Source organism: Girardinichthys multiradiatus, chromosome 12, assembly GCF_021462225.1.
Source record: "Girardinichthys multiradiatus isolate DD_20200921_A chromosome 12, DD_fGirMul_XY1, whole genome shotgun sequence".
NCBI classification, from domain to species: Eukaryota; Metazoa; Chordata; class Actinopteri; order Cyprinodontiformes; family Goodeidae; genus Girardinichthys; species Girardinichthys multiradiatus.
Window position 1 is genome coordinate 15,575,320 of NC_061805.1, and position 25,611 is coordinate 15,600,930.

At 38.6% G+C, this 25,611-nt stretch overlaps 1 protein-coding gene across 1 annotated transcript in view; it reads left to right on the forward strand.

The window, feature by feature from the left end:
* Positions 1–24,411, forward strand: part of slc15a4 (solute carrier family 15 member 4) — a 37,116-nt gene extending 12,705 nt beyond the window's left edge. Inside the window, exons 6-9 of the mRNA XM_047382242.1 lie at positions 3,431–3,611; positions 6,989–7,147; positions 15,522–15,680; positions 23,069–24,411. Coding sequence (XP_047238198.1) covers positions 3,431–3,611; positions 6,989–7,147; positions 15,522–15,680; positions 23,069–23,220 — 651 coding nt within the window. The 3' untranslated portion in view covers positions 23,221–24,411. The remainder of the gene's footprint in view (positions 1–3,430; positions 3,612–6,988; positions 7,148–15,521; positions 15,681–23,068) is intronic.
* The last annotated feature ends 1,200 nt before the right edge of the window (positions 24,412–25,611 follow it).

Sequence of the window (25,611 nt, forward strand, 5' to 3'; positions counted from 1 at the left end):
ACACAGATTGTAGGTTGCATTCTGCAGGACTTTGATGGCTCCCTCAGCAGTTCAACATGATACACGTCTCCTTAAAAACAAAGGTTTCATAGCTATGAAACTGATCTCAGTAGAAAGTGCAGGCTGTACGCTTCAATATGCCTGTTCAATTTTAGCATGCATAGGGACTTGATAGAAAATGCGAAGTGAAACACTTGCCTAAAAACCACAAAGACTTTCTTAAAGCTGTACATTTATCAGTAAGTACTCTCATAAAACAATAACTGCTGTTTGTTACTTGTAACACTGTTAAACTTATCTTTCTGTTTTATTTGGCCATCATTTTGACTTTTGTCATGGAGCTCAACCTGCACGTCTCGGGTCTCAAATACAGTTTATTTGGTATCAAAAGAGGAAGTAAGTTGTCTCTCCTACCAACCTCACCACATCAAACGGGAAGTAATTGCTCTCCCTTAGCTCACCTGACAGTTTAAGTGGCTAGACTTAGCAGGTGTTATTTCCTCAAGGAAACAGGAACTCATACCCATGATGCATCTTGAAATCGGCTGTGGTGCCGGCATCTATACTTCAGTAATGTTAATTAATTGAAGAATTTCCCCTTATTGAAGAACTGTTTCACTTATATATGACTTGACAACAAAACTACTTCTTAATGGTGATTGTTATAGATTTAGATCTTAGTTCTAAATTGCTAAAATCAGGGAAAACAGAGAAAATGTGATCTGGAAAGACTAACTTCTGTTTTATTGAGACCAGTTTTACCAGCTGAGGTACTTATACTTGTTGTGCATGTACTTTCTTGTTAGAACTTTATTTCCTAATTGGAGATTTTTCCCACAGAATAAATACACCAGAATTAAAGTCTAGATTTTTTAAATTGTTTTAGTGCGGCATTATGCTGTTGCAGTAACAAATTTATTTATTTGAAGACATTCAATAAATGCAAAGGCAGGTGTAGGTCAGCTCATAACCGCTTTTCAGAAGTTATACACATTTATAAGATATGGAGACTTGAAAAATGCAAAAGATTACTATTTTACTATAAAACATCTAGCAGGAGGGTGGGTACTTACAGTGCCTTGCGAAAGTACTCGGCCCCCTTGAACTTTTCAACCTTTTGCCACATTTCAGGCTTCAAATATAAAGATATAAAATTTTTATTTTTTTTTGTGAAGAATCAACAACAAGTGGGTCACAATCGTGAAGTGGAATGAAATTTATTGGATGTGTCAAACTTTTTTAACAAATAAAAAACTGAAAAGTGGGACGTGTAATGTTATTCAGCCACTTTACTTTCAGTGCAGCAAACTCATTCCAGAAGTTCAGTGAGGATCTCTGAATGATCCAATGTTGTCCCAAATGACTGATGATGATAAATAGAATCCACCTGTGTGTAATCAAGTCTCCGTATAAATGCACCTGCTCTGTGATAGACTCAGGGTTCTGTTCAAAGTGCAGAGAGCATCATGAAGACCAAGGAACACACCAGGCAGGTCTGAGATACTGTTGTAGAGAAGTTTAAAGCGGATTTGGATACAAAAAGATTTCCCAAGCTTTAAACATCCCAAGGAGCACTGTGCAAGCAATCATATTGAAATGGAAGGAGTATCAGACCACTGCAAATCTACCAAGACCCGGCCGTCCCTCTAAACTTTCATCTTGAACAAGGAGAAGACTGATCAGAGATGCAGCCAAGAGGTCCATGATCACTCTGGATGAACTGCAGAGATCTACAGCTGAGGTGGGAGAGTCTGTCCATAGGACAACAATCAGTCGTACACTGCATAAATCTGGCCTTTATGGAAGAGTGGCAAGAAGAAAGCCATTTCTCAAAGATATCCATAAAAAGTCTTGTTTAAAGTTTGCCACAAGCCACCTGGGAGACAAACCAAACATGTGGAAGAAGGTGCTCTGGTCAGATGAAACCAAAATCCAACTGTTTGGCCACAATGCAAAACGATATGTTTGGAGTAAAAGCAACACAGCTCATCACCCTGAACACACCATCCCCACTGTCAAACATGGTGGTGGCAGCATCATGGTTTGGGCCTGCTTTTCATCAGCAGGGACAGAGAAGATGGTCAAAATTGATGGGAAGATGGATGGGGCCAAATACAGGACCATTCTGGAAGAAAACCTGTTGGAGTCTGCAAGAGACCTGAGACTGGGATGGAGATTTATCTTCCAACAAGACAATAATCCAAAACATAAAGCCAAATCTACAATGGAATGGTTCACAAATAAACGTATCCAGGTGTTGGAATGGCCAAGTCAAAGTCCAGACCTGAATCCAATCGAGAATCTGTGGAAAGAGCTGAAGACTACTGTTCACGAACGCTCTCTATCCAACCTCACTGAGCTCCAGCTGTTTTGCAAGGAAGAATGGACAAGAATTTCAGTCTCTCGATGTGCAAAACTGATAGAAACATACCCCAAGCGACTCGCATCTGTAATTGCAGCAAAGGATGGCGCTACCATGTATTAACGCAAGGAGGCCGAATAATATTGCACGCCCCACTTTTCAGTTTTTTATTTGTTAAAAAGTTTGACACATCCAATAAATTTCATTCCACTTCATGATTGTGTCCCACTTGTTGTTGATTCTTCACAAAAAATTTTAATTTTATGTTTGAAGCCTGAAATGTGGCAAGAGGTTGAAAAGTTCAAAGGGGCCAAATACTTTTGCAAGGCACTGTATGTAACATATTACACATGTATCACAAAAACATCTAGTGGAGCACCATAATTCAAACAATGACACAAAGAAAGAAGACATTTTGAGCTATTGTAACAATCTCATCTCATAAATTAATCCAATAATTAGGAAATTCAGTTTGAGAGCAGCTTGTTTCATTCTGTTAAACCAGGGGCACAAAGGAAGCTTGGATGTCATCATTTTAAATTGAACAAAGTGAGAGAATGTTTGAAGAAGTAGACATGTATTGTGTTTACAGGGCATTCTCTATCTAATTTGCATTTCATCCAACAATTGAATTTGTTTTTAAACATTACATTTTTTGGTTTTCAGATTTCACTTGATAACATACTTTGAATGAGCAGTTTAGCATGCAGTGGGATGCTAGTTTTAATGGATATGCAGCTAAAATAACAATGTTATCAGTATTGCTGCTGCAGCCTCTGGGAATAATAATCCTAAAATGTATTCTCATTGTAGTTCCATTTGACTGTGAGTTGTTTTTGCTCTGTAAATTGAATTAAACGTTGTTTCATTAAATCGTGTGTGGTTTTGACCACCTGGTGGTGCCAAAGCAGTATCAACACTGAAGCTGGCTTGCTTATTGTGAATGCATACACACGTGTACACAAACACTGTTAACTGTGTTTGAATGCACACACAATCGCATTTTATGTTACGCTCTGTTGCTTCTTGTACATTTTTATCTCATATTTTCTACCGTGGTTCTTCCAGATGAATTTCACCTTCCCAGCTGCCTGGCTTACCATGTTTGATGCAGTCCTCATCCTCATGCTCATTCCTCTTAAAGACAAAGTAGTGGACCCCATCCTGAGGCGCCGTGGCCTGCTGCCTTCCCCTCTGAAGAGGATTGCAGTGGGGATGTTCTTTGTTATGTGGTCAGCTGTGGCAGCAGGTGAGTGCCCCAACATGTGTCTTCTCAATGGCGTTATCTCCTAAGTAGGCCAAAGAACAAAACAAGAGCAGCGTTTTCCTCATTTTCAGTTCATCTGACTCCCACAGATATGCTTTTTTAAATTCTTAATATTGTTTTTGAAACAATGAGTAAAAGTCTTAAGGTGAACATTACGAGAGCCAATCAGGGATTAAGCATGCAGCTAATTATTTAATAATGATTACTTTTAGTGAGCTTTTTGTGGAAATAGAGATATTTTTTGTTCAAGAATCACAACATTATTTTCCACTTTACAAATGACTTGAGTCTTCAAAGTTTTGAGAAGGGTAAAAATCTGAATGTAAGGCAGTTTAGCAACACTCCATGGAGTCAACCTCTAATATATATTCTACAATCAACATCCTGTACATTTCACATAAACATTTCCTGTTATGAATGACTTTGAGATATTAACTTTCTCTAGATGCGTGTATTAAAGGCCCCCCCTAAACAAAGTTGACAGCAGTTATTGAGAATAGTTAGTTTCCTATTACATTAAAACCTAAATTAACAGCAGGCAAACCAACAGCTCAGTATTATAATACAAATAATATGATCCAACTTGTTTGACAGTATAATGTGACCCCTAATAATGCCTGTTTGAGATGTAAGCTGCTATTCTTTACGATCTCTGGGTTACAGCCCCTGCGCTTGCTTTTCTCCGTGTTGGTATTGGCTTTAACTTGCTAATGCTGAACTGAGATAGTTCCTGTTTCTGTACTGTAGTATAAGAAGAAACAAAGAACACATTGGAGTTATTTTTTCAGCCTCCCTGGTCATTTATTATTTATATTGGGACAGAGGTAATGTCATAGCCTGTGTCTATGAAAATACTAGCTAAAAAAAACACAAGGTTTTTACTATTATTTTAAAACAAAGACAAAATAATGATGGAATTGACATTTTAAGCTGATTATAGCATATTTTTTTAATTACCACCATTAATACAGCTAGCATTACAAAACCTGCAATGTCCATGTGTACCGTATATTCAAGAGAATGTAAATCTTGACCCTAACTCTGAGATTTCCTAAAGGCTGCCAATATTCCCAAATCCAACATAATCAATGACAGGCAGAAGTTGAAAGCTTAAAACTATAAAACAGAGCAACTTTACTTTTAGACTTCCTGTTATCTTCTGAAGGTCTTGCTCTCCCTGGCTCACTCACAGTATGAAGGAACCACAAACATGTCTAACCATGTTGTAGAAAATGCCTTATAAATAGCTTATCTGTGCTTTCTCCTACTTTATTTTAAACACAGCTCGGACACTGAAAGGACCTATCTTGAGTGTTCTTCTTGCAGTAAGAGAGTTCACCTCCATTGTTGTTGGTGCTGATCTGAGCTATGGTGCATTCAGCGATTGGAAAAGATTGGATTTTATAGTTTCCTACCAGCTGTCACCATTCAAAACTGATCGAGCTTAAAATTGAAAAAAAAAAGTTATTGCATTGCATTTCACTATGCATCTTTTCAATTCAAATTCAAAAATACTACATTAATCCAAAAAGGAAATTAAATGTTGTTGTAGCTCATATTATACTGGTTGGCGGAAGCTGACTTTGTGCTAAAGTCAATTTAATATGCTATGGTTCATCTTTACATTTAACTATTCAAAGTTCATTTATAGATTGAGAGATTTAATTGAATTAAATGTTGCCAATTTACATCTGTGTTATAATTTGTAATTTGACTGGCACTGGATTTAAGATCATCCTTGTACTGTAATTTTCTTAAGAAGAGATAACAAATCTTGTTACAGCAATTTTCACATATTCTGCTCTAATCCACTAAAAACATCTTTTTTCCATTTGGGGTTATATAATAAATGCTTCTCAGAAAAATGGAAAGTGCAAACATTTCATTTTCAGAGCACAGGTCCTATTCTACAAGGGATGCTGCGGCAACATGTTCATTTCAATGTTTGAAAGCTATTCAGGTATTTTATTTTTCTGTTTGGCTTTTTGAAAAAAGTGCAACCCTTTTACATTTGAGCTCAGGCAGAATAAACTCCGAATTATGGAGAAAGTAATTTTAAGTTCAGGCAGTGGAGAGAAAGGGTTTAGGATGGTGGTGTAGTCTGGGCATTGGTCACAGAATAAGAGGTAAATACAAGACTAGGATGCTAAACAGTTCTGACCTGGATTTTAGCAGTCAAAGCAGACAACAGGATCAAATCTATGCATTACCGTGCATTTTGAAAAACTTTGTGTAACTAACGTTTATCTACAGTTGATTTAAATAATTGCTCCTCAGACATATCCTTGCTGCACATTTATTAAGTCAAACATTGTTCCCCATGTGAGCTGCCTTACAACACAGAAACATTTTGTACAGTAACCTCAGTTGGCTTAACGTCTGTGCCAAGTACTTATCTTTCCTCTTTCTGTTGGGTGAAATCATGTTGTTTAGAGGGTAACGGATGGAAAGTACTGAACATCCCAGTGTGACATCTTTTGCCCACTGAATCATCAGCTGAACACATTCAATTTTTGCCCATCTCTCCAGCACACCAGCTCTGCTCAGAGCTAGAATCACTTCTGTCACCTTGTTTGAAATATTTGCAAATTTATCAACAGCATTTTACAGCATTTCACCGTACATGTCCTGACAGACGTCTGAGGTTAAGGATAGCTGGACCACACATGCAGTGGCATGTTGCCCAGGACTTTTTCTGAGCAAGACTTCCGCTACATTTTGAGGACAGCTTTGATGACATTGTTTCAATTGTGGTTGAGGTGGCTTTTAGGCGCCTGAAAGCATCTTTTTTGCTATAAACGTTGATACACATTTGCCAAGTATCACACTGAGGTATCTGATATGTTTTTGTTTTGGTTAAGGTAAAAATAACATGAAAATAGGGATGCGTGTTAATAGTGTGAGAATTGCCCTGGGCAGTCCAGAGGCCATGCTGTCTGAGATGGACAGCTTGTATTATTGGATATCCGGATTACAAGGCTACAACTCTCCTCAAATACAACATTAAGTGTGGCTATGATAGGAGGCTGTCTCTGGGAGTTATCTGAAAATAGCTGCTAGTCACACGATAATAGTAATCGAATGAAGCTTTAGGGTGCAAGCACCAAGAGATGACAACTGCTTAGTTGTGATTACTGAACTGTCTGCACTGTCTCGTTATTAACTGCCCTGACAAGATGTGATTTTAATGAAGTAGTAGGAAGTCAGCAAAACAGCTAAATTCTCAATGAACTTTTACTGGATTGTTTGACTTTGTGTTTGGCTTTTGCTGTCTTTATGCATTTCAAAATAACAGAATTATCCTGCATGTATAAATTTAAGTAACTATTTTCTTTGTTTTTCTGTGTCTACCCACTCAGGTATTTTGGAGACTAAACGCCTTGAAATCGTTAAATCGAATGGTACGATAGACCAGGTGCTTGGTGAAGTTGTCTTCCACGCTGCAAATTTACCCATTTGGTGGCAAGTGCCTCAGTATGTGCTGATAGGAATCAGCGAAATCTTTGCAAGCATTGCAGGTACAGTCGTTTGACATCTTCCGTTAAATTTACTTTGCCTTTCAAAAGTACCCAAACCCTTAGATGTTTTTCAGACTTGGTCAAATTACAATCACAAACCTCTTGGGATTTTATGTGAAATAGCAACACATAGTAGATGTAATTGTGAAATGTAAGGACAAGTATACATGATTTCCAAAGTTTTTTTTGTTTTGTTTTTTTTTACAAAAATAAATCAAAGATGTGCATGTATATTCAGTCCTTCGGTACTTTGTAAAACCAATTTATGCTACAATTGTAGCTGCAAGTCCTTTGAGGTATGTCTCCACCAGCTTTGTTGTAGACACAATTTTCTGTTCATTGTTTGTTGCAAAAATAGCTCAAGGTGAGTCAGTTTGTTGGAACAATGTCTGTGAACATAATATGCCCGAGCCACCTCAACTGGCTTTTCTCGATGTGGAGGAGCAGCAGCTCTACTCCGAGCCCCTCCCTGATGGCCGAGCTCCTCACCCTATCTCTAAGGGAGTGTCCTGCCACCCTACAGAGGAAGCTCATTTCAGACTCTTGTATCCGGGATCTCGTTCCTTCGGTCATTTCCCAAAGTTCATGGCCATAGGTGAGGATTGGAATGTAGACTGACCGGTAAATCGAGAGCTGAGCTTTTTGGCTCAGCTCTCTCTTCACCCCAACGGACCGGCACAGCATCCCCATTACTGTGGCAGCCTCACCGATCCGTCGATCAGTTGATCTCCTGCTTCATTCTCCCCTCACTTGTGAAAAAGACCCCAAAATACTTGAACTCCTCCACTTGAGGCAGGAACTCCCCTCCAACCTGAAGAGGACTAAGCCACCCTTCTCCGGTCGAGAACCATAGCCTCGGACTTGGAGGAGCTGATCTTCATCTCAGCAGCTTCACACTCGGCTGCGAACCGCCCCAGCGCATGCTGTAGGTCTTGGCTAGAGGGGGCCAGCAGGACCACGTCATCTGCAAAAAGAAGAGACTGGTCCCCAAACCAGACCACCTCTGGCCCTTGGCTGCCTCTAGAAATCCTGTCCATAAAAGTTATGAACAGGACCGGTGACAAAGGGCAGCCCTGCCGGAGTCCAACATGCACCGGGAACAGGTCCGACTTAGTGCCGGCAATGCGAACCAAACTCCTGCTCTGCTTACAGAGACCGGATGGCCCCTAATAAAGGGCCCTGAGTTCATACTGGAGAACCCCCCACAGGGCACCACGAGGGACACAGTCAAATGCCTTCTCCAGGTCCACAAAACACGTGGACCGGTTGGGCAAAATCCCAAGAAAGCTCGATAACCCTACAGAGGGTGTAGAGCTGGTCCAGTGTTCCACAGCCGGGACGAAAACCACACTGCTCCTCCTGAAGCTGAGGTTTGACTATCGGCTGGACTCTCCTCTCCAATACCCTGGTGTAGGCCTTACCAGGGAGGCTGAGGAGTGTGATCCCCCTGTAGTTGGAACATACCCTCCGGTTACCCTTCTTATGAAGGGGGACCACCCTCCCAGTCTGCCAGTCCTGAGGCACTGTTCCCGACCGCCACGCAATGTTGAAGAGGCGTGTCAACCATGACAGCCCTACAACATCCAGAGACTTGAGGTACTCAGGGCAGATCTCATCCACCCCCGTGGGCGTTGAAATCCCCCTGCAGAATAATGGAGTCCCCCAGGAGGGGCACTATGCAGCACCCCCGACAGGGACGCCAAGAAAGCCGGGCACTCGAAACAACAGTCAGAGACCTGTCCCCAACCCGAAGGTGCAAAGAGGCGACCCTCTCATCCATTGGGGTAAATCCCAACACAAGACGGCTGAGCTAGGGGGCAACACGCAAAACCCACCACAGCCCGCTGCCTCTCCCCGTGGGCCACTCCAGAGTAGAAGAGAGTCCAGCCCCTCTCGAGGAGATGGGTACCAGAGCCCACGCTGTGCGTGAAGGTGAGCCTGACTATTTCTAGTCGACATCTCTCGACCTCCCGCACAAGCTCAGGCTCCTTCCCCCATAGTGAGGTGACATTCAACGTCCCTAGAGCCAGCCTAAGCATCTCGAGATCGGGCTGCCGAGGTGTCCACCTTTGTCCTCCTTTAACCGCCTCCTTAACGTGGTGGAGGGGTTTGAGTGCTCGGATGATCCTAGAGGCTATGTTGTCTGGGCTTAAATTCCCCCTGTAGGGTCTCCCAGGGCAAACAGACTCTAGGTGACGGGTGAGACAAAGAGCGGTTCAAGACACCTTCATGAGGACCACAAAATCGAGGCACGTGATGTCGCCTGGTATGGCGGAGCCGGGGTCCCACCCTAGAGCCAGGCCTGGGATCGGGACCCGTTGGAGAGTGTCCGGTGGCTGGGTTGCTCCCCACGGGACCTGGCCGGGCCAAGCCCAAACGAGAGACGCAAGGCCATCCCCCAGTGGGGAACCATTAGGGACCGGTGCAAAGGGAATTGGCTCCAGTCTTTTAATTTTTAATTGAGCCAAATTATTACCAGCAAATTAGAATCTTCTGACAACAGAAGACGCAAGGTACAAAACAAGCTGTTCATTTTTTAATAACCACACATTTTGCGTTCACTTTAAGTTCACATTAAATAGGACCTCATCTATCTAGAGACTTTTATTGAAAAGCTGACTCTGGTACACTCAAATCTGCTTTTAATTGATTTATTAAACTTTACTAAATACAGCAAGCATTTTCAGAGAAAGAGTGAGCCAATTCCTGTTCTTATTGCTGAAAATAGAAATTTTTTTTATAATTTTCTTCTATTGAGCCCTAAAGTATTTGAAAACTGGAGGCCTTTCTTTTAACAAAGCAAATGTCCAAACATTTAAGTTTTAATTTAATTTAAGTTTTGGATCTACAATGATTTAAACATCTCTTTACTCCCAAAAAAATCTGGCTACTCTATTTTATTATATTGCGTACATAATTTATTGTTGAGTAGGTAAAAAAATTTTAAAAAGTATTTGTCCTTTTTTTCCACTTCACACTTACACGTCTTTGTTGATAACCTAAAATCACAATAAAATACATCCAAGTTTTTGGTTTTAGTGTGACAAACTTGGATGTATGAATACGTTTTCAAGGCACTCTAGGAGTAAAAAACTCTTACTTATTTCTGGAGAGGTAAGTTAACATTAAATACAGGATGATTTAGGGATGGGACTTATGCTTTTAGTTTGCAGGATTTTTTACCTTGCACTGATTTGATTATGCTGTTAGCTAAAACACATAGACCCTTTTTTAACACCTTGATTCATTGCCAGGCTCCACCAGCTAAATGTGCTTGTAGGTTGTTATCCAAAGCAAATATCCCAAGACATCAATTTATGAGTGATTATCCTGAATTTCTCGGTCCACTGCATGACACTGTGAAGTAATGAAGCATTTTACAAATCAAGTATCTACTAAGAAACTATTTCACAGTTAAACTGATGGAAGGTTTAACTTCACTCCAGGCATGTGATTGACTTCACATAATGGACGTATTGTGTACTCAGATGCTGTAAACAATACATTTATAAGGTAATACTGTTTTATACAGTAGACTATCCAATCTCATCAGTTTTAAGTTAGCTTTAGTGTTGACACATAAATATAAACAACATACGCATGTAGGAGGCATATTGAAATGGTAGTCACAGTGTATTTTCTGCTTGCAACCAACACAAATTTCTGCATATTTAGGAGAGATCACACTTACAAGTTGTATTCACACATAATACCACAAGGTAAATATTGATACTGTCTGAAGCACAGGTTGTTTAAGCTTTAAGTACATCATTACTCTGCATTTAATACAGTTCTTTTTACTACACTGCCAAGGATGTGTTAACTGAAGAGCGAGACATCCATGGCATTAACAGTCCTCTTCTTGGCTTAAGAGGAAAGTAAGCTGGTGTTTTTAAAAACATCTCATCCTGTCATGAAGCAATGTGAAAAAATAAAAACACCCCATTAAATAGTTTGTTCTTTATGAAGAAATGTACACATGGTAATATTCTGATGGTTTTTTTTATTTATCTCTGGAAAAGAAAGGGAATTAATTGTTCTTGAACTGCAGAATTAACCCTGTCCACTCATTAGGAGAAAATATGTCAACAAAAATGCATTTTCTAGCTAAAGTGAGGACACCTTACCCTCTTATTGCTAGTCTTGCCCTATTTGGCTGAAGTAACCTCAGTGATATGCTTCTTGTAGCCATCTGCCAGTCTCTGACATCAGTCTGAGAAAAGTTGGCTCCCATTCCTCATTTATTGCAATGGGATTTTTGAGAGGTTTCTTGCCTGTGCAGCCCATTTTAAGTCACCCCACAGCATCTCAATGAGATAAAAATTTGGGCTTTGAATTGGCCAGGACCAAATATTTTTGTAATTCAAGGCAGATTCTTTAATAGTTAACTGGCCAGTTCCTGCCACAGCAAAGCATCCCCAAACCACGACACTTGTAGTTATTTGCTTCACAGTTCTTTTTTTTTCCTGTCCTCTGTGTCCAAATGACTCAATTTTAGACTTATCTGTTCGCAGAATGTTTTTTTCCAGAAGTCCTTGTCTTTGTGTATGTTCATTGTGGCAATTTCTGTCTGGCCTTTGTGGTTTTCTTAGAGAGCAAAGGATTCCTCCTTGCACACCTCCCATAAAGAGGCCTATATTTCCACATCAACAATAGCAAAAGTCTGCTGCAGGTCCCATAATGAGATTTTAGGGTATTTTGAGATTTCTTTTCACGTCTTGCTATCTGGTCTTGGGGCAAACTTGCTTAGATGACAGATCTGGGTTTTGGGTGTGTTGCAAACTGTAACGTTTTTTTATGTTTATGAGTCACAAGTAACTCATAAACTGCTCCAATATTCTTTTTTGAAGAAATCGATCTCTGCATGGTGTTATCTCTTATTTCACACTAAACTAAATGCCAGAGGTTTAAACAGGTCAAACCTTTAAAACACCGAGTAAACAATGTTATAATCATGTGCACCTGATGTGATACACGTGTGTGATTTTGCGTGTTATTTGTCCTTCCTATTTATTCTTCAACACCATTTTTACTACAATTAACAGAAAATGTAAACATATCCTAATACTTTTGAAAAATAATTTGTCTGTCCTCATTTTTTTGCTCCACTGTATCTATAAAAGCAACATTATGCCATTTTGCCTCTGCAGCATTTCGACTTTGGAATAGTTGATGTTGCCGTCAACACGACTATTTATTTGAAGTTCTTGCCTGACTTAGATTTCCTGTTACATTCTACACACATCATAACAACATTGCTTAGTATTTAAGTGTCCAGTTGCTAAACTAGCCTGTCCATAATTCAAATCTGTCACAAACTAAGAATATTATGTGTTTTATGATTTGGAAAAAAGAAACCAAAGCAGGCTCCTAACGCACAGTTGAAATCTAGCATCACGCAGGAGAGGGGAAACATTTTGCTTTGAAAACTCAGTTCCGAGCGCTTTAAGATAGTTGTTAAAAAAATTGATGCAACCCAGTGTTACATTTTACTACTGTGTTGCATCACATTTGCTGGCATCAGCTTGAAAAGGGACATATATATTTTTAAAACGGTGACATTTCTCAGATTTCTCAGTTTTCTCAATTTATTACAGGGTTTAATATGTTTCCTTGGTTTGTTTTTTTTTATTTTCTTTTTTTTTTCATTCATTGATGTTTATAATCACTCTACATTGTTTGAAACAAGGTTGGGAGATTTTATATTCCCTTTTGTTTTTTTTTGTTACAAAGCAAGAGGTCCTAATGACAAAGATTATCCAGTGTGAATAGATTTAATCTTTGTTCAACTCACAGAGGACAGATTACTTTGAATAAAACACTACAATTGTAAGCAAATGTCCTTTCAAATAACGACACTCAGACCCACTTTTCACTAGGAGTTTAAAAAACATGCACTTGTGTTGAAATGAATGATAAAAAGTGTGTTTCTGTTTACTGCTCCATAAAACATGCTCACACCCATCTTCCTGCAGCCTTTCATTGAAGCTTCAATAGTGTTTGCTTTCCCCAAAAACACAGTTGCAGGCTGATTTTTATACAATGTTAAAAAAGAAAAGAATCCAAGCAGGAAAACAATTTGCAGTTTAGGCTTGATAGCAGTAAGCCTCTTTTCTGATTCTTACTGTGTATCATCTGGAAGATATATACTAAGCTTTCTTCTATTTCTTGTGAACCCTGACCCAAAACAAAAAAGCCTTTTCAGTCACAGCTCTGAGAATTAAACAGCATATTGCCTCGGTGAGGCTATAATGTGGTAAAGTAAAGAAGAGATCTGTTACTATGTCGGTTTTAACAGCACAATCACAGACTAGAATACAACAGGAACAACTTTTTTTTTATTCGAAGAGCAGAAGCTGTGTTTGTCAGAAATGAATTAATGTGACATTGTGTAGAACTTCGCTGTTGGCTTTATGCCATTTATTCCCTATTGGATACAAACAATACTTTGCATTGTGTTTCTGTTTGGAGTCCCTGCTTATAGCCTTAGGTTACATTTATATTTTTAAACTAAGTTTCTTACGATCTGTAATCATTAAGTTATTTTCTTATTACAGTGGATCATGTTGTCTTTTCTGTATACTGTTGGAAGTTATGATTATTGATCATAAATATGTATCAAAAATTATAATTAAAAATCACAATTCAGTTTACAGACTGAGTGTGAAATGGATCAAGGCTTCGGATTAACTTGGAATATGTAGACAAAATTAATGAGCAGTGGAGAGTTTATCCACATAGGCAGCGCCTTCGGCTTAGCTGTTTACCTCTTTACCTTACACACTTCAATCATAGACCGCATGCAACAAATTAATACATTGGATTAACTGGTGGTGACCCTAGGTTACCTTAACTTACACCTCATCCTGCTCAGACTAGAGAATAAAAATATCAAAAATAGGAAACAAAAACGAGTTTACTTGGTGCTGGCTTTCTGCGGAAATGGATGTCTGCGAGTGAGCTTCTATTTGGGAAAGTATGAAGTGGCAAGTGTCGCACATCTTCAAACACTCTAAACGGTCACTTTCACCTTCGTCCAAAACGGGGAAAATATGATGAAAATATGATGAACCGTTGGCAGTCAACTGGAACAAACAAGGAGGAAATTCATCTCCTTGGGGAACCCTCTGTGAGGTTTTCATCTTCCCCTGGGTAGATTCTCCAGCTATTCCAGTCACTTCCAGGTTTTTAGTCATTAAAATATATCATTTCTAAATTTAAATTCCATAAGTACTGAAATTTGCATACATATTTTGAGCTTTATATACCCCCGTTTCAAGCCTGAAAGTCATATCCAGTAAGAGCAAATTAAAGGTTCATGGTATATTTAAGAAAAACAATCCTAGACATTTCCAGAAAAAGAGAGAAAAAGCATATAGTCAGTGTACATACTTTTGCATATTACTTTGTTTCCCTCTGGAATAATCCTTTCAGTCATGAAAGGTGTAGCTGTTCATTCTGTCGATTGAAAGAGGTCATTTTAGTATTAGCTTGTCGTCACAGATGGAACTTCATAGACTGGTTTCCAGCCAGCCTAATGTCAGGGTACTGTTCTCTCTGCAGTCCTGAGCTGGATATTGATAACCTCTGCAAATCTTTGCACTTACTATAACATGTATACACTAGCCTTGCGTATTGCTATTCACATGTTAGCTGAGGATTTGAAGAAATGTATTACTTCATGATTCCAGTGTTCTTCAGTGAGTTACAACAACAATAAAATTCCCTTCGGGATTAATAAAGTATTTTTTAATTGAATTATCTAGTATCCCCCAATTTCTTTATTTATTCATTCATCAATTTATATACTTATTTTCGTTCTTATTTACAGAAATGGTTCATGTATCTATAACCAAACTGTTTTGGTGTCTGATGCCGGTAGAATTAGCGAACATTTTGTATTTAACTGCATCTCCATAATCTCTCAAGACTCTGTGTTTATATTTTTCATGCTTGTTGTTCTTTTTATTAATTAGCTCAGACATTTTCAGTTCTTTTAGTGTCCTGACACAATAAACACAAAGTAATGAGCACTAAGGGTTGCTAACCAACACAGACCAATACTGCCAAAGAAAATGAGCTGTTAAGGAAACCTTTTCCTCTCAAAGACTACTTACGAAAAAGTGGACTCGTTACTCTCAACAAAACTGGTTTTGTCTCAAGAATAAATCAAAACAATTGTTATATCTGTGTTATTGTGTTGTTATGACATAGCATATATAAACCTGACAGTACATTTTCAGCACAAGAAATATTCATGTCGCTTAAAGTTATATTGTAGGCTGTTCATTATATGCATGACCTACGTTAGAAGTTATTTCCAAAAAATACATTTAAATTGTAATGTTTACCAATCTATACCATTTGGTTGCAGGTCTGGAATTTGCCTATTCTGCAGCCCCGAAGTCCATGCAGAGTGCAATTATGGGGGTTTTCTTTTTCTTCTCTGGGATTGGCTCGTTTGTGGGTTCCGGTTTGCTGGCCATCGTGTCTCTCAAGGGGATCGGTTGGATGTCGTCCCACAGAGACTTTGGTAAGAGCCAGAACCAAGCAACAGATCAATCACTGTTTATGTATAGAGCACTTTTCGTACACAACAAAGGTAACCTAAGGTGATTTATATTAGACGGGAAACGGACGAACAGATAAACAGAAAAAAAATCAAAATTAATTAACCAAGCAGGTCTAAATATGGTGAAATAACAGAATTGTATGTGTGTAAGATGGTGTTGGTTAGAAGGACTGAGGAAACACAATTGTACTGGAGATGAGTACACAAGCATATATTCAGTGAGCACTGTAAAAAGAAAAGATGCGTCATTGTGGGTTTTCATTCTGACTATTGGTATTATTAAAGGATCTGAAAAATGTAATTGGTTTGTAGAATAAACGTAAATCTGATGTGGGACTAAGGTCCTGATTGTGGTGCCCTGTGATCTGTCCAGACTGTACCCCACCTTATGCCCAATGACTGATGAGGCACCAGCCATCCCCCCCGAACATGAATTCAAGGATATTTGAATCCTTGAATTCATGTTACTTATCCAGTTGACATTTTGTGGCTAGCTTATAAGTGTTATATAGAAGCAGTCTTTTAGGTGTTTTATTAATGAGCATGTCAGACTAACCACAAAAGATTTGTGTATATATGTCAGAGTTGTAGAAGGAATTGTGCTGTGGTGGTAGCTGATGGATGGGCTCCCTTGCAAGCGGAGGCTCCTCTTCCACATGCACTTTTCCCTGAGCATGTGTTAAATAAGCCAGCGCTGGAAAATGTTCATTCACAAACACCTAATGGCTCATTAATATAGCGTGCCGACAGGTTTGGGAGCTACTGCTGAACAAGTAAGCACTGAGGATGCTGGGGCTGCTTCATAAATCCATTCTCTGCTCAGTCTTGTGTCACTTCAGGGGAAGTATAACTGAAGCCAGATTGCCTGTTTGACTCTCCTTACTTTCCAAAACAAGTCATTTAGAAGGTGAGCTGCAGAAATGGAAAAAGGAAAACATTCTTCTGGCCTCTGATAAGAAACACATGGCACAAAGCTTAGGCAACGAGAACAGTCAGTTTTTTTTGTGAGTATTTTTTCCCATGTTAGCATCTTCCACATCTCTCATCTCTGTAGGTGGAAGGGTTTCAACTTATTTCCATGGCTGTGGGCAAAACTGTGTGCAGTAAACAGCATCTTGGGTGAGCTTTGCTAAGTTGTACTGAGTTGCACGGTTCCTGAAGACAGACAGCAACATTAATCACCGGCTGGGGGTCTGATTACATAGCCCAGCCCTTCTTAAGTAAAGCTGTCCCTGGAGCGATACATGAAGATGGCAGGGTTGGTTTGGCATCACACTGGAGGATGTTCAGCTTTCCTGTTGTGCTGTAACTCCATCAACCCCCTTCTCTGCAGAGACACCTAATGTTAGACAGCCTCAGCTTCAAAGTTTCACATAACAATGCATGACCCTTTTACACTATTGATTTTTTTTTTTTCTTCTGTAAAAGAAAATCCATCCATTCAATGCCATACCTGCTTGTCCGTGTAGGGTCACTTTCTCTAATAAAAGTGAAGTGAAAAGGAAGAGGATACATGGTTTTAAACTTTAAAAGTTTTAAAATTGTTCCACACACTTGCATTCCTCCAGTCTGATAACCCAAAAATCCATTGCAACCACTGTGTCATTTAATCTCAGTATAGATTCAGGTTTTCTGTGAAGGCCTTGGAGGGTTGTTAGACAACATTAGTGAACAAACAGCATCATGAAGACCAAGGAAAACAGCAGACAGGTCAGGGATAACATTGGGGAAAAGTTTAAAGCAGGGTTGGGTTATAAAACAGTACCTCCTACTTCAAACATCTCTCAGGGCACTGTTCAATCCATTGTCTGAAAGTGGAAATAGTGTAGTACAGCTATAAACCTACAAAGACATGGCCGTTCACCTAAACTGACAGTTTGGGCCAAAGAGAATTAATCAGAAAAGCAGCCATGATTCTCGTGCTAGCTCTAGATAAGTTGCTGACCGTTAGCTTCCAGTTATGTTTGCCACTGTACATTTTGATGATACACAGGGTAAATGTCATAACCAAAGGCTATGTCATATGCAAAAGGACTCCTACAATGGAAATCAGCACTTTTATTTGACCAGATTCCCTTTTATTTCCTTGTTATGAAGTGAAAAACACATTTGGGAAGGTTTTGGCACCTTTGCCAAACCGCCATTTCCGCCTGGCACATTGGCCTCTAAAACGTTTGTGGAACATACGTATGTCCTTCAACTTATTCAGTCCAAACTTGCTGCAGCTATAGTAAAGATGTGGATGAATGCAACCTGGGGGTTCTCCTGGGAATTCCAAAGGATTTCCATAATGTTTTACAATGTTCATTTACAAAAAGCTTTTGGTGAGGCTCAAAAATGTTTATTTTTTCTTTGTTTAATCACAAATAAACCAGACGTAGTAACAGTTACAATAGTGGTTCCACTGGAAAATATTCTTTTATGTCTTACCTTTACACAGGTACCAAAAGTTTGCATGTAGGCCTTAAAACTGGAGCTATACTTGATTTATTTAAGGTATGTGATTTCAGGCGGACATTGCTCTAAAAGCCCTTAGTTTAAGTCTGGACTCCACACATCTCCCTCAGTTCACCATACTGACAGTGAAATAGGTTGGTGGAAGCATCATACTGTGGGGATGCTTTCCCTCAGCAGGGGCAGGGAAACTAGTCAGAGTTGATGGGAAGAAGGATGGTGCTACATAACAAACCTGGTAGAAAACTTGTTAGAGGCTGCAAAAGATTTGCTTCTTGGACTGAAATGCAGCTTCCAGATGGACAACAACCTGAAACATACAAACAGAGTTACATTTTTTAAGGTTTTTGCTTGTAAGAAATGTTAGATACCGCTTCACCATTATGCACTACTTTATCAGAAAAAATCCTAATAAAATACATTGAAGTTAGAGAAAGACCTGATTCTGGGCTTGTGTTGCCTTTTATGTCTATTTAAAACAGGTTTTTCTTGAAAGGGAGACATAGAGTCTCCATTAGATTTATTAGATGTATTTTTTAAAGACATGTTATGAGTGATCAGATAGCATCACAGATTCTCGACCTTAATTAATAACATTCCTAATCCCATCTGTTGCAGTGTAGGTTCGGTTGGCAACAAGAATGATCTGATTTCAGCATTTATTTAGATGTGTGCTAACGTTTCTGTTGTCAGTTGAAGGGCTCAAATGATCTGCGTACACCTGTTTCAGCACAGAGCGTCTCCATCACAAACAAAATCTTTCATGGATGTCTGGTTTGCGTTCATGCATTTATGTTCGTCACTGTGCTCTTCAATTGTAGGATTCTAATTTACTCCCCTTTTGTTGGAAGTATCATTCACTCAAACTGGAGGGTTTTTGTGAACCTCTACAGTCACAGGACAGGAAGTGCCCTTTTCCTTGGACAGTTTCCAAGTCCTCAATGATGTTATATTAGATGTCTGGGACGTGTTCAGATATTCACCATGAACTGACATTCGCATGTCTTATTGGGTCACACTCAGCAAAATGTCAGGGTTTTAATGGAAGTTTTTAATGTCAGATCTGAAAAATTTAATATCAAGTCTTACTCTTCCTAAAGGGGCCCTATGAGTTTATAAGAGGTCTAAGAAGTGACAGAGGGCACATAAATATTTTTAGCATGTGGCCAGTTTCTAAACTTTAGAATCAATAATAAAGATTCTGAGAATATAATGGACTGAGGAAAATAACTATATTTATAGCTGAAACAAACATGTATTGATCCTCTCTGATTTCGTTCTAGAACAGAGAAAAGAGTCAAAGGCACTGAAGCATCAAGATATCAGGTTGTTGTATTGAAGGTCTAATCCATTGATCTACTGTCAAACATTAAATTGGTATTGACCATCTTCATCTGACTCACATTGTTTGCACAAAGTCACTCGCAGGTAAAGTGACCCACAAGTTTATAACAGTCAGATATGAGATAGCTGACCCCTTTTGTTGATGTATTCAGTGTAATCACAAGCTCTTAATTTTCTAACTCCAGAAATGTCAACAGAACCTCAGAGCACCTGTGGAAATTGTATTTATTTGACTGTGTTTTGCATTGTTTTCCCCTCCTCTTAGAGATTTGTTTTAAACATGGCTACCAAATATTTATGGGCTTCATTATAGTTTGCTGCAGTATGTCCTTGTTTGATCTTTTACTGGTTTAATTAGCCTTTAATTTTTAATTGCATATAGCAGCCAAGTGGGTCCTGGGGGGTTGATTGAATAAACTCACAGCTGTAACGTCTCGCTTCTCATCCAGAACTAAAGAAGCCTTTTGAATGAGAGGCAAAACGTCTTCTTGAAACAAGAGAAAAGGTACAGTTGGCTTTGACTTTAGCATTAATGATTGTCATGTCCTGGAGGACAGATCCTATACCAGCGTAGTGACATTTTATGTTAATAGAATGATGCAAACAAATTTGCTGGCATCTTTGGTAAAGTTCAAGTAGCATAATCTAACACTACTTGGTAAAAATCTGCCTTCACTTGCATGCATTCAGGGGGTAAAACAAATCCAATGTTAAGAAATCAGTTTTACCAAACTTACCAGTTCTACACGTATTGGCACCATGCCAATAAGTTCAGTCTGCATACTTCCTTTCGCCTTTATTGCTCACTTTTTCTTAAAGGATATAGCTTCAGTAAACTAACTGCAGCACCATTTGTTTTACTATCTGTCAAAGAAAAATTATTGACAAAAAAAAAACGTTCTCACTGCAAATATGCATTGACTTATACTTCATGAATTATTCAAGCCCTGCTTTGGTGTTTGATCTGTTTCTCTGGATTTAAACCCTTGATGGATTAAGATGACGGCAGAATAGGTGAAAGCTGCAGCAGGGGTCAGAGTGGATGTCAGGCTTTTTTTTTCTTTTTGGTCTGACTTGCCAATGATTTCATTTATGTTCTGGCAGGATTTCAGAGTCGTCAGTGAGCTCTCTGTTCCTTGATCAAAGCTTCCACGCTATAGAGATGCCCCAGTGCACAAAGCATTGACAGAGAATCACTCCATTTCTAATTATCTCCAGGAACACGCAGACAACAGAGAGAAGGGAGGGAGAAACATCTTTAAACTTGATAAGCTTGGCGACATTATGGAGTGTGATCGGCTTCACCAATCGCAGCAAATCATGCAAAGCAGTCAGACGTTTGGTTAAACTGACTAAAATCTTCTCTTTGATCAGGCAAGCGTGCTACATTAAAACACAAGAAGATTCTGCCTTTACAAGGCTGCCTCTAATGCAGTAATGTTGTTGACATTAAGTCTTGTAAGGCAGATTTTTGTGTACATTTGGAGATAATTCTGTTATTTTCCTGTTTTCAATTCCAATAAAAATTTACTTTGGATTCCAAATAACATAAATACTCCTTGGATAATTGGTTTTGAATGTGATTTCTTTCAAAATAATGTTTCTGTTTGAGTTGGTGTTTGATATTTATTCAAAGTTATTAAATGAGTAACATATTAAAGTAAATGAAACATCTGCAACTGGCACAGTCTTATAATAAAAACATTTGTAGCTGATTTTAAGTACATAAAACATGCAGCTCTAACAGAACCTTATATCTCCATCACATTAATGGACATCTGTCTTGCTTTTTTATGGCGTACAAAGATATGCAGGTTAAATATCATAAATAATGGTAAACCAGTCTGCCGTGACTCTTAAATTATAGGTTGTTACAGAACTTTATACAGTAGGAAAGGTTTGTTCGGCAGTTCATTAAACTCATGCAGACATCTGAAGACAACAGCACAGATGCTGATAATTCAGCAGCCTCACATTAGACTTAGTGTTGTACCTGAGAACATGCCATTGTAAGTATCTGCTTCCTTTACTTTGATTTAATCCCCTTCAGTTTTCATCAAAAAGGTTCATCTTATCGGTTTCAGTTGTTTCTGTTCATCATAAATCCAGTCCTCGCCGCGTTCGCTGTCATTGTTTCTGTCGTCCTTGGGCTTGTTAACATCCTGCATCATTTTTCCTTATTTGAAGGGTGTACAAATGGTTGTAATATGCTAATTATGCTACTAGACGTGACTAAATCAAACACACTGAACCTCCAAAGTTTCAAGACTAACAATAAAAATCTGCTTTTAAACTAATTCCAGAGCAGCTCTGTTATTGATGAAAAACCATTGACTCTAAGCTCCTTCCTGAGCTGTAAGGCTGGTAACTTCTAAGCTCACATGTGTTTATTAGACTTAAGCACACAGAATGTAAGTATTGAGAATTGCCTTCATATATAATCAAAGTCAAACCTGGCTTTTTATTCACTGTGATAGGGCTTGATAAAGCTAATAGCTTCCTGAAGATGAGGCTTAGCCTTTTTTGATCATGTAGGGTTATAGCCATCTTGTGTCCACTGGCTGCAACCACACCTCATATGCCCTTTAGGAGACAAAGACGTGGTTTAGATCTACAGTAAAAAGTGTAATCTCCTTTTCTTTGCATAATGCTCTATTTGCAATACAGATGATGCTCTTAATAGAAAGCATCATGTCATCCTGTTGGCTGCAAAGTCAATTGGTCTGCCTTACGTGGTAAACATGACAAAAGCCACTCTAAGACCAATTCAAATGTCTCCAGGGAAGACAATTGTTTTGCTGTCAGCCTAACCGTTTACGTAAACCTCCCCCCGGAGAAAAAAAAACAGTAATTGTTTGGAATATTTCTCCTGAACATTGTGGCTGAATCAGGGCGACCGGTTTTTATGCATCTCATATTTTATGAGACTTACCATTTGTCCTTATTCTTGTTTTTTGCATCTGCAGAGTCTGACTTCATGCTCCCTGTAAACAAGTAGTATTTCAGAGCATCAAACCACAATGAAAGTGTCAGTTGTATTCCCTTCTATCTTTTTTTTTATCTCACTCCAGTCCCACAAGGAACCAACCAGCTCTTTAAAACAGATGAAAGACTGTCTGACTCAGATCACAGCTGAGGGCCCATGTTCCTTGTGTTATTTTTGATACCTCTGTCCTACATCATCAATTGAACCTTCCTGTATGAGTGCTGAAGTGCAGGGTCAATCGTCTTCATTTTCAGAAGGTTTAACAGTGATGAGATGTGCCCCCTCCTTCATTTCATCCTTCAGCTCCTGTTAGATTATGATTCCTGACAGAATTGTTTCCCTGACACTCTCTCTTCAAGCCTGTTTTTTTGTCTTAATACACATCAGCTTGTCACATGTCACAGATTTTGGTAGCTTACCTATGTTTTGTGTTTTCTTTAAATGTGCTATTATACTTGAAACCTTGGTTGTCCAAGATAGAATTTTTTTGTGTGTGCTTTTCGTCATGATGCATTACCAAAAGCCAGTTTTTTTCAAGCCAATGCCCTTGTGTTATCTCCTGCAGGCAACATCAATGACTGCTCCCTGCACTACTACTACTTTCTCCTGGCGGGCATCCAGGGTCTAACCTTGCTCGTCTTCCTCATTGTTTCTGTCAAGTATGACAAGCAGAAGAGCAGAGCAGGAAGCCAGCGACAGAGATACTCCTCCTCTTGACCTCAGCACCAACACATGCCTTCTCCTGTCACAATGCCAAAAGATCCTGTCAAACGTGTATTTACTTATGACCCTATAGCAATCTGGATTATTTTTATATCATGAGTATACACTTATTTATGCTTTTTTTTTTAGCTTTTTGATGTAGTTTATTTCACCTTTCTCATAGAGTGGTTGTTTAAAGTTGACTGAGTGGGTTTTCAGGTACTGCTGACAGAACAGGAACTTCATAAATGATTTCCGCTGTGTTCCTCTCCTGCTGTGTTTATTCCTGTTGCCATTTTTGACCATTTGCACTTAACTTGAGAAATGGTGCCATAACAATGTGAAATGTTCATGTTTTCTGATCAGCTGACTTGTTTTTATGTATTGCTTTTTAGTTCGTCCTCATAAAAAGACATTTTATACCTTATATCTCAGTCTTTGCGATGATGTATACGTTCACTAATTAATTCTGTAATTCTAACATGATTTACTGTACTGAATGTCAAATTAATTTTGACATGAGGACCTGCCTGATGGCAGCTTCTCATGTTAAAACTATTCTCTGATTAGAAAATAATTATTTGAGTAACTAGAACCCTAGAGCACAAACTTTAAAGAAATGTATACCATTGCTTAGTAAATAACAGCACTCCCCGTATTTGTTTAGTTATTTCTTGGTGGATTTTTTAAAAAGAAGTTTTTGTTTTGCTGTATTTATACGACTGTGATGCATTTGTCTTAGTTTTATACTGTCGTATAAGAATGAGTGCGTGTGTTCATGTGTGTTTTGAAAGATTATGTAGAGAAGGAGTTACAAAGTTGTATTATGAGGACATTCAGGGCTTCAGAAATTACATGACATAGTAAAGAGATACTGCAGGAAATGTACTACTGTCTTTGGAAGCTCACAGCTGTTTATTTTTACTGAAAGTAAAGATGCAGTAAAAATAAATGCACATATAAAGCAAGAGTTTTACCTCCTTTTACTGATGGTATAACATGGCTGTTAGAAGGATTTTAGTTTGTGCATTTGATTAGATAAATCTATTTTTGGTTTAACTGTGCATTTTGTTAGTGCCTTTTTCATCTCATTCTTTTTTAGATTAATTGCATTGCATTTACTTTAACGTTATATTTTGCAAATGGTTTAGGACTGCAATAGTGTGTTATGTTTCTATTTATGCCCAATAAAGTCTATTTACTGGAGTCATGGCTTTGCCAATCCTTTTGCCACTAAGAAAGCATTTTCCAGGTCTGAAAAACTATAGAAAATGAAAATGGGAAGAATATGTTTTTCCAAAGATTATTTCCTATTCCATTGTCTAAATGTTGCATCTGTCTATCCACCCATCTGCCCTTTATCCATCCTCCAGTGCAAGCATTGGTTCATCCACTCATCTATGAATAATACATCTGTCCATTCATTCTTTATTCATCTGTCTGTCCAACCGTCCTCCTTTCTTTCTTTAGCTTTACCACATTCCACATTGAATATCTGACTTAAATTTATACAGAACTTTCGACTAAACTTTAAAAATGGGCTGAAAATGATTAAGTGTAGTTTTAGTACACAAAAGTCTGAAATTTTAACATGAAAAATGTGAAGGAACCCTGTGCATGCGTGTTATAACAGTACTTGTTACTAAACAAGAGCTGTTAAAAGGATTTTTCCTTTACCTCTGTGCCTTTTTTTAAATGTTAAATCATTATGTCTGCCTTAATTCAAGCTTTACAGCCACTAGGTACTGTATAACTGCACAGTCTATAGCAGTCGGTAAGGAAAAAGGTTAACACATAGGTGTTACGCTGCATTTTGTATTCCCCATTGGCTAAAGTCAGCATCTTACTTGTTAGTTTCATCAGAACCAGACTGAAATCAACATCATTGTGGATACATTTTTTAAAGCTGAGGCCTCCCAGACACGAGGCTCAGAGACAGACGTTTCCTGTTTAATTTGGTCCAAGAACCACAGCCGCAGCTCAGCAGACAGCTTGATGTTTGAAAACTCACACAATATCTCTAGGTCATAATTCTTGTGCAGTGGCTTGCTTCTCATGTTGAGACGAATTTCGGATACACTAAATCCTTACTCAGACAGAATTGCACAGCATCATCAATTGGATATGCCATTTATGGGCCAGGATATATGCAAAAGACAAGGTTCCTGGGAGAAGACACCTCTAAGTTATTTTGTTAAAAACATAAACTAATGAGATAAAGCCACTGTATTTGGTATTTATTTAAAGATGTAATTCTATATTGCATGTATATGTTATTCTAGCAGTATAGTGTCTTTGGGTGTCTCAAAAGTTGCTTATAAATAAAATGTCTTAGAATCATCATTGCTACTAATTGCATATGTTTGAATGCCAAAAAGTTAAATCGCCACCTTAACAAGATGGAGG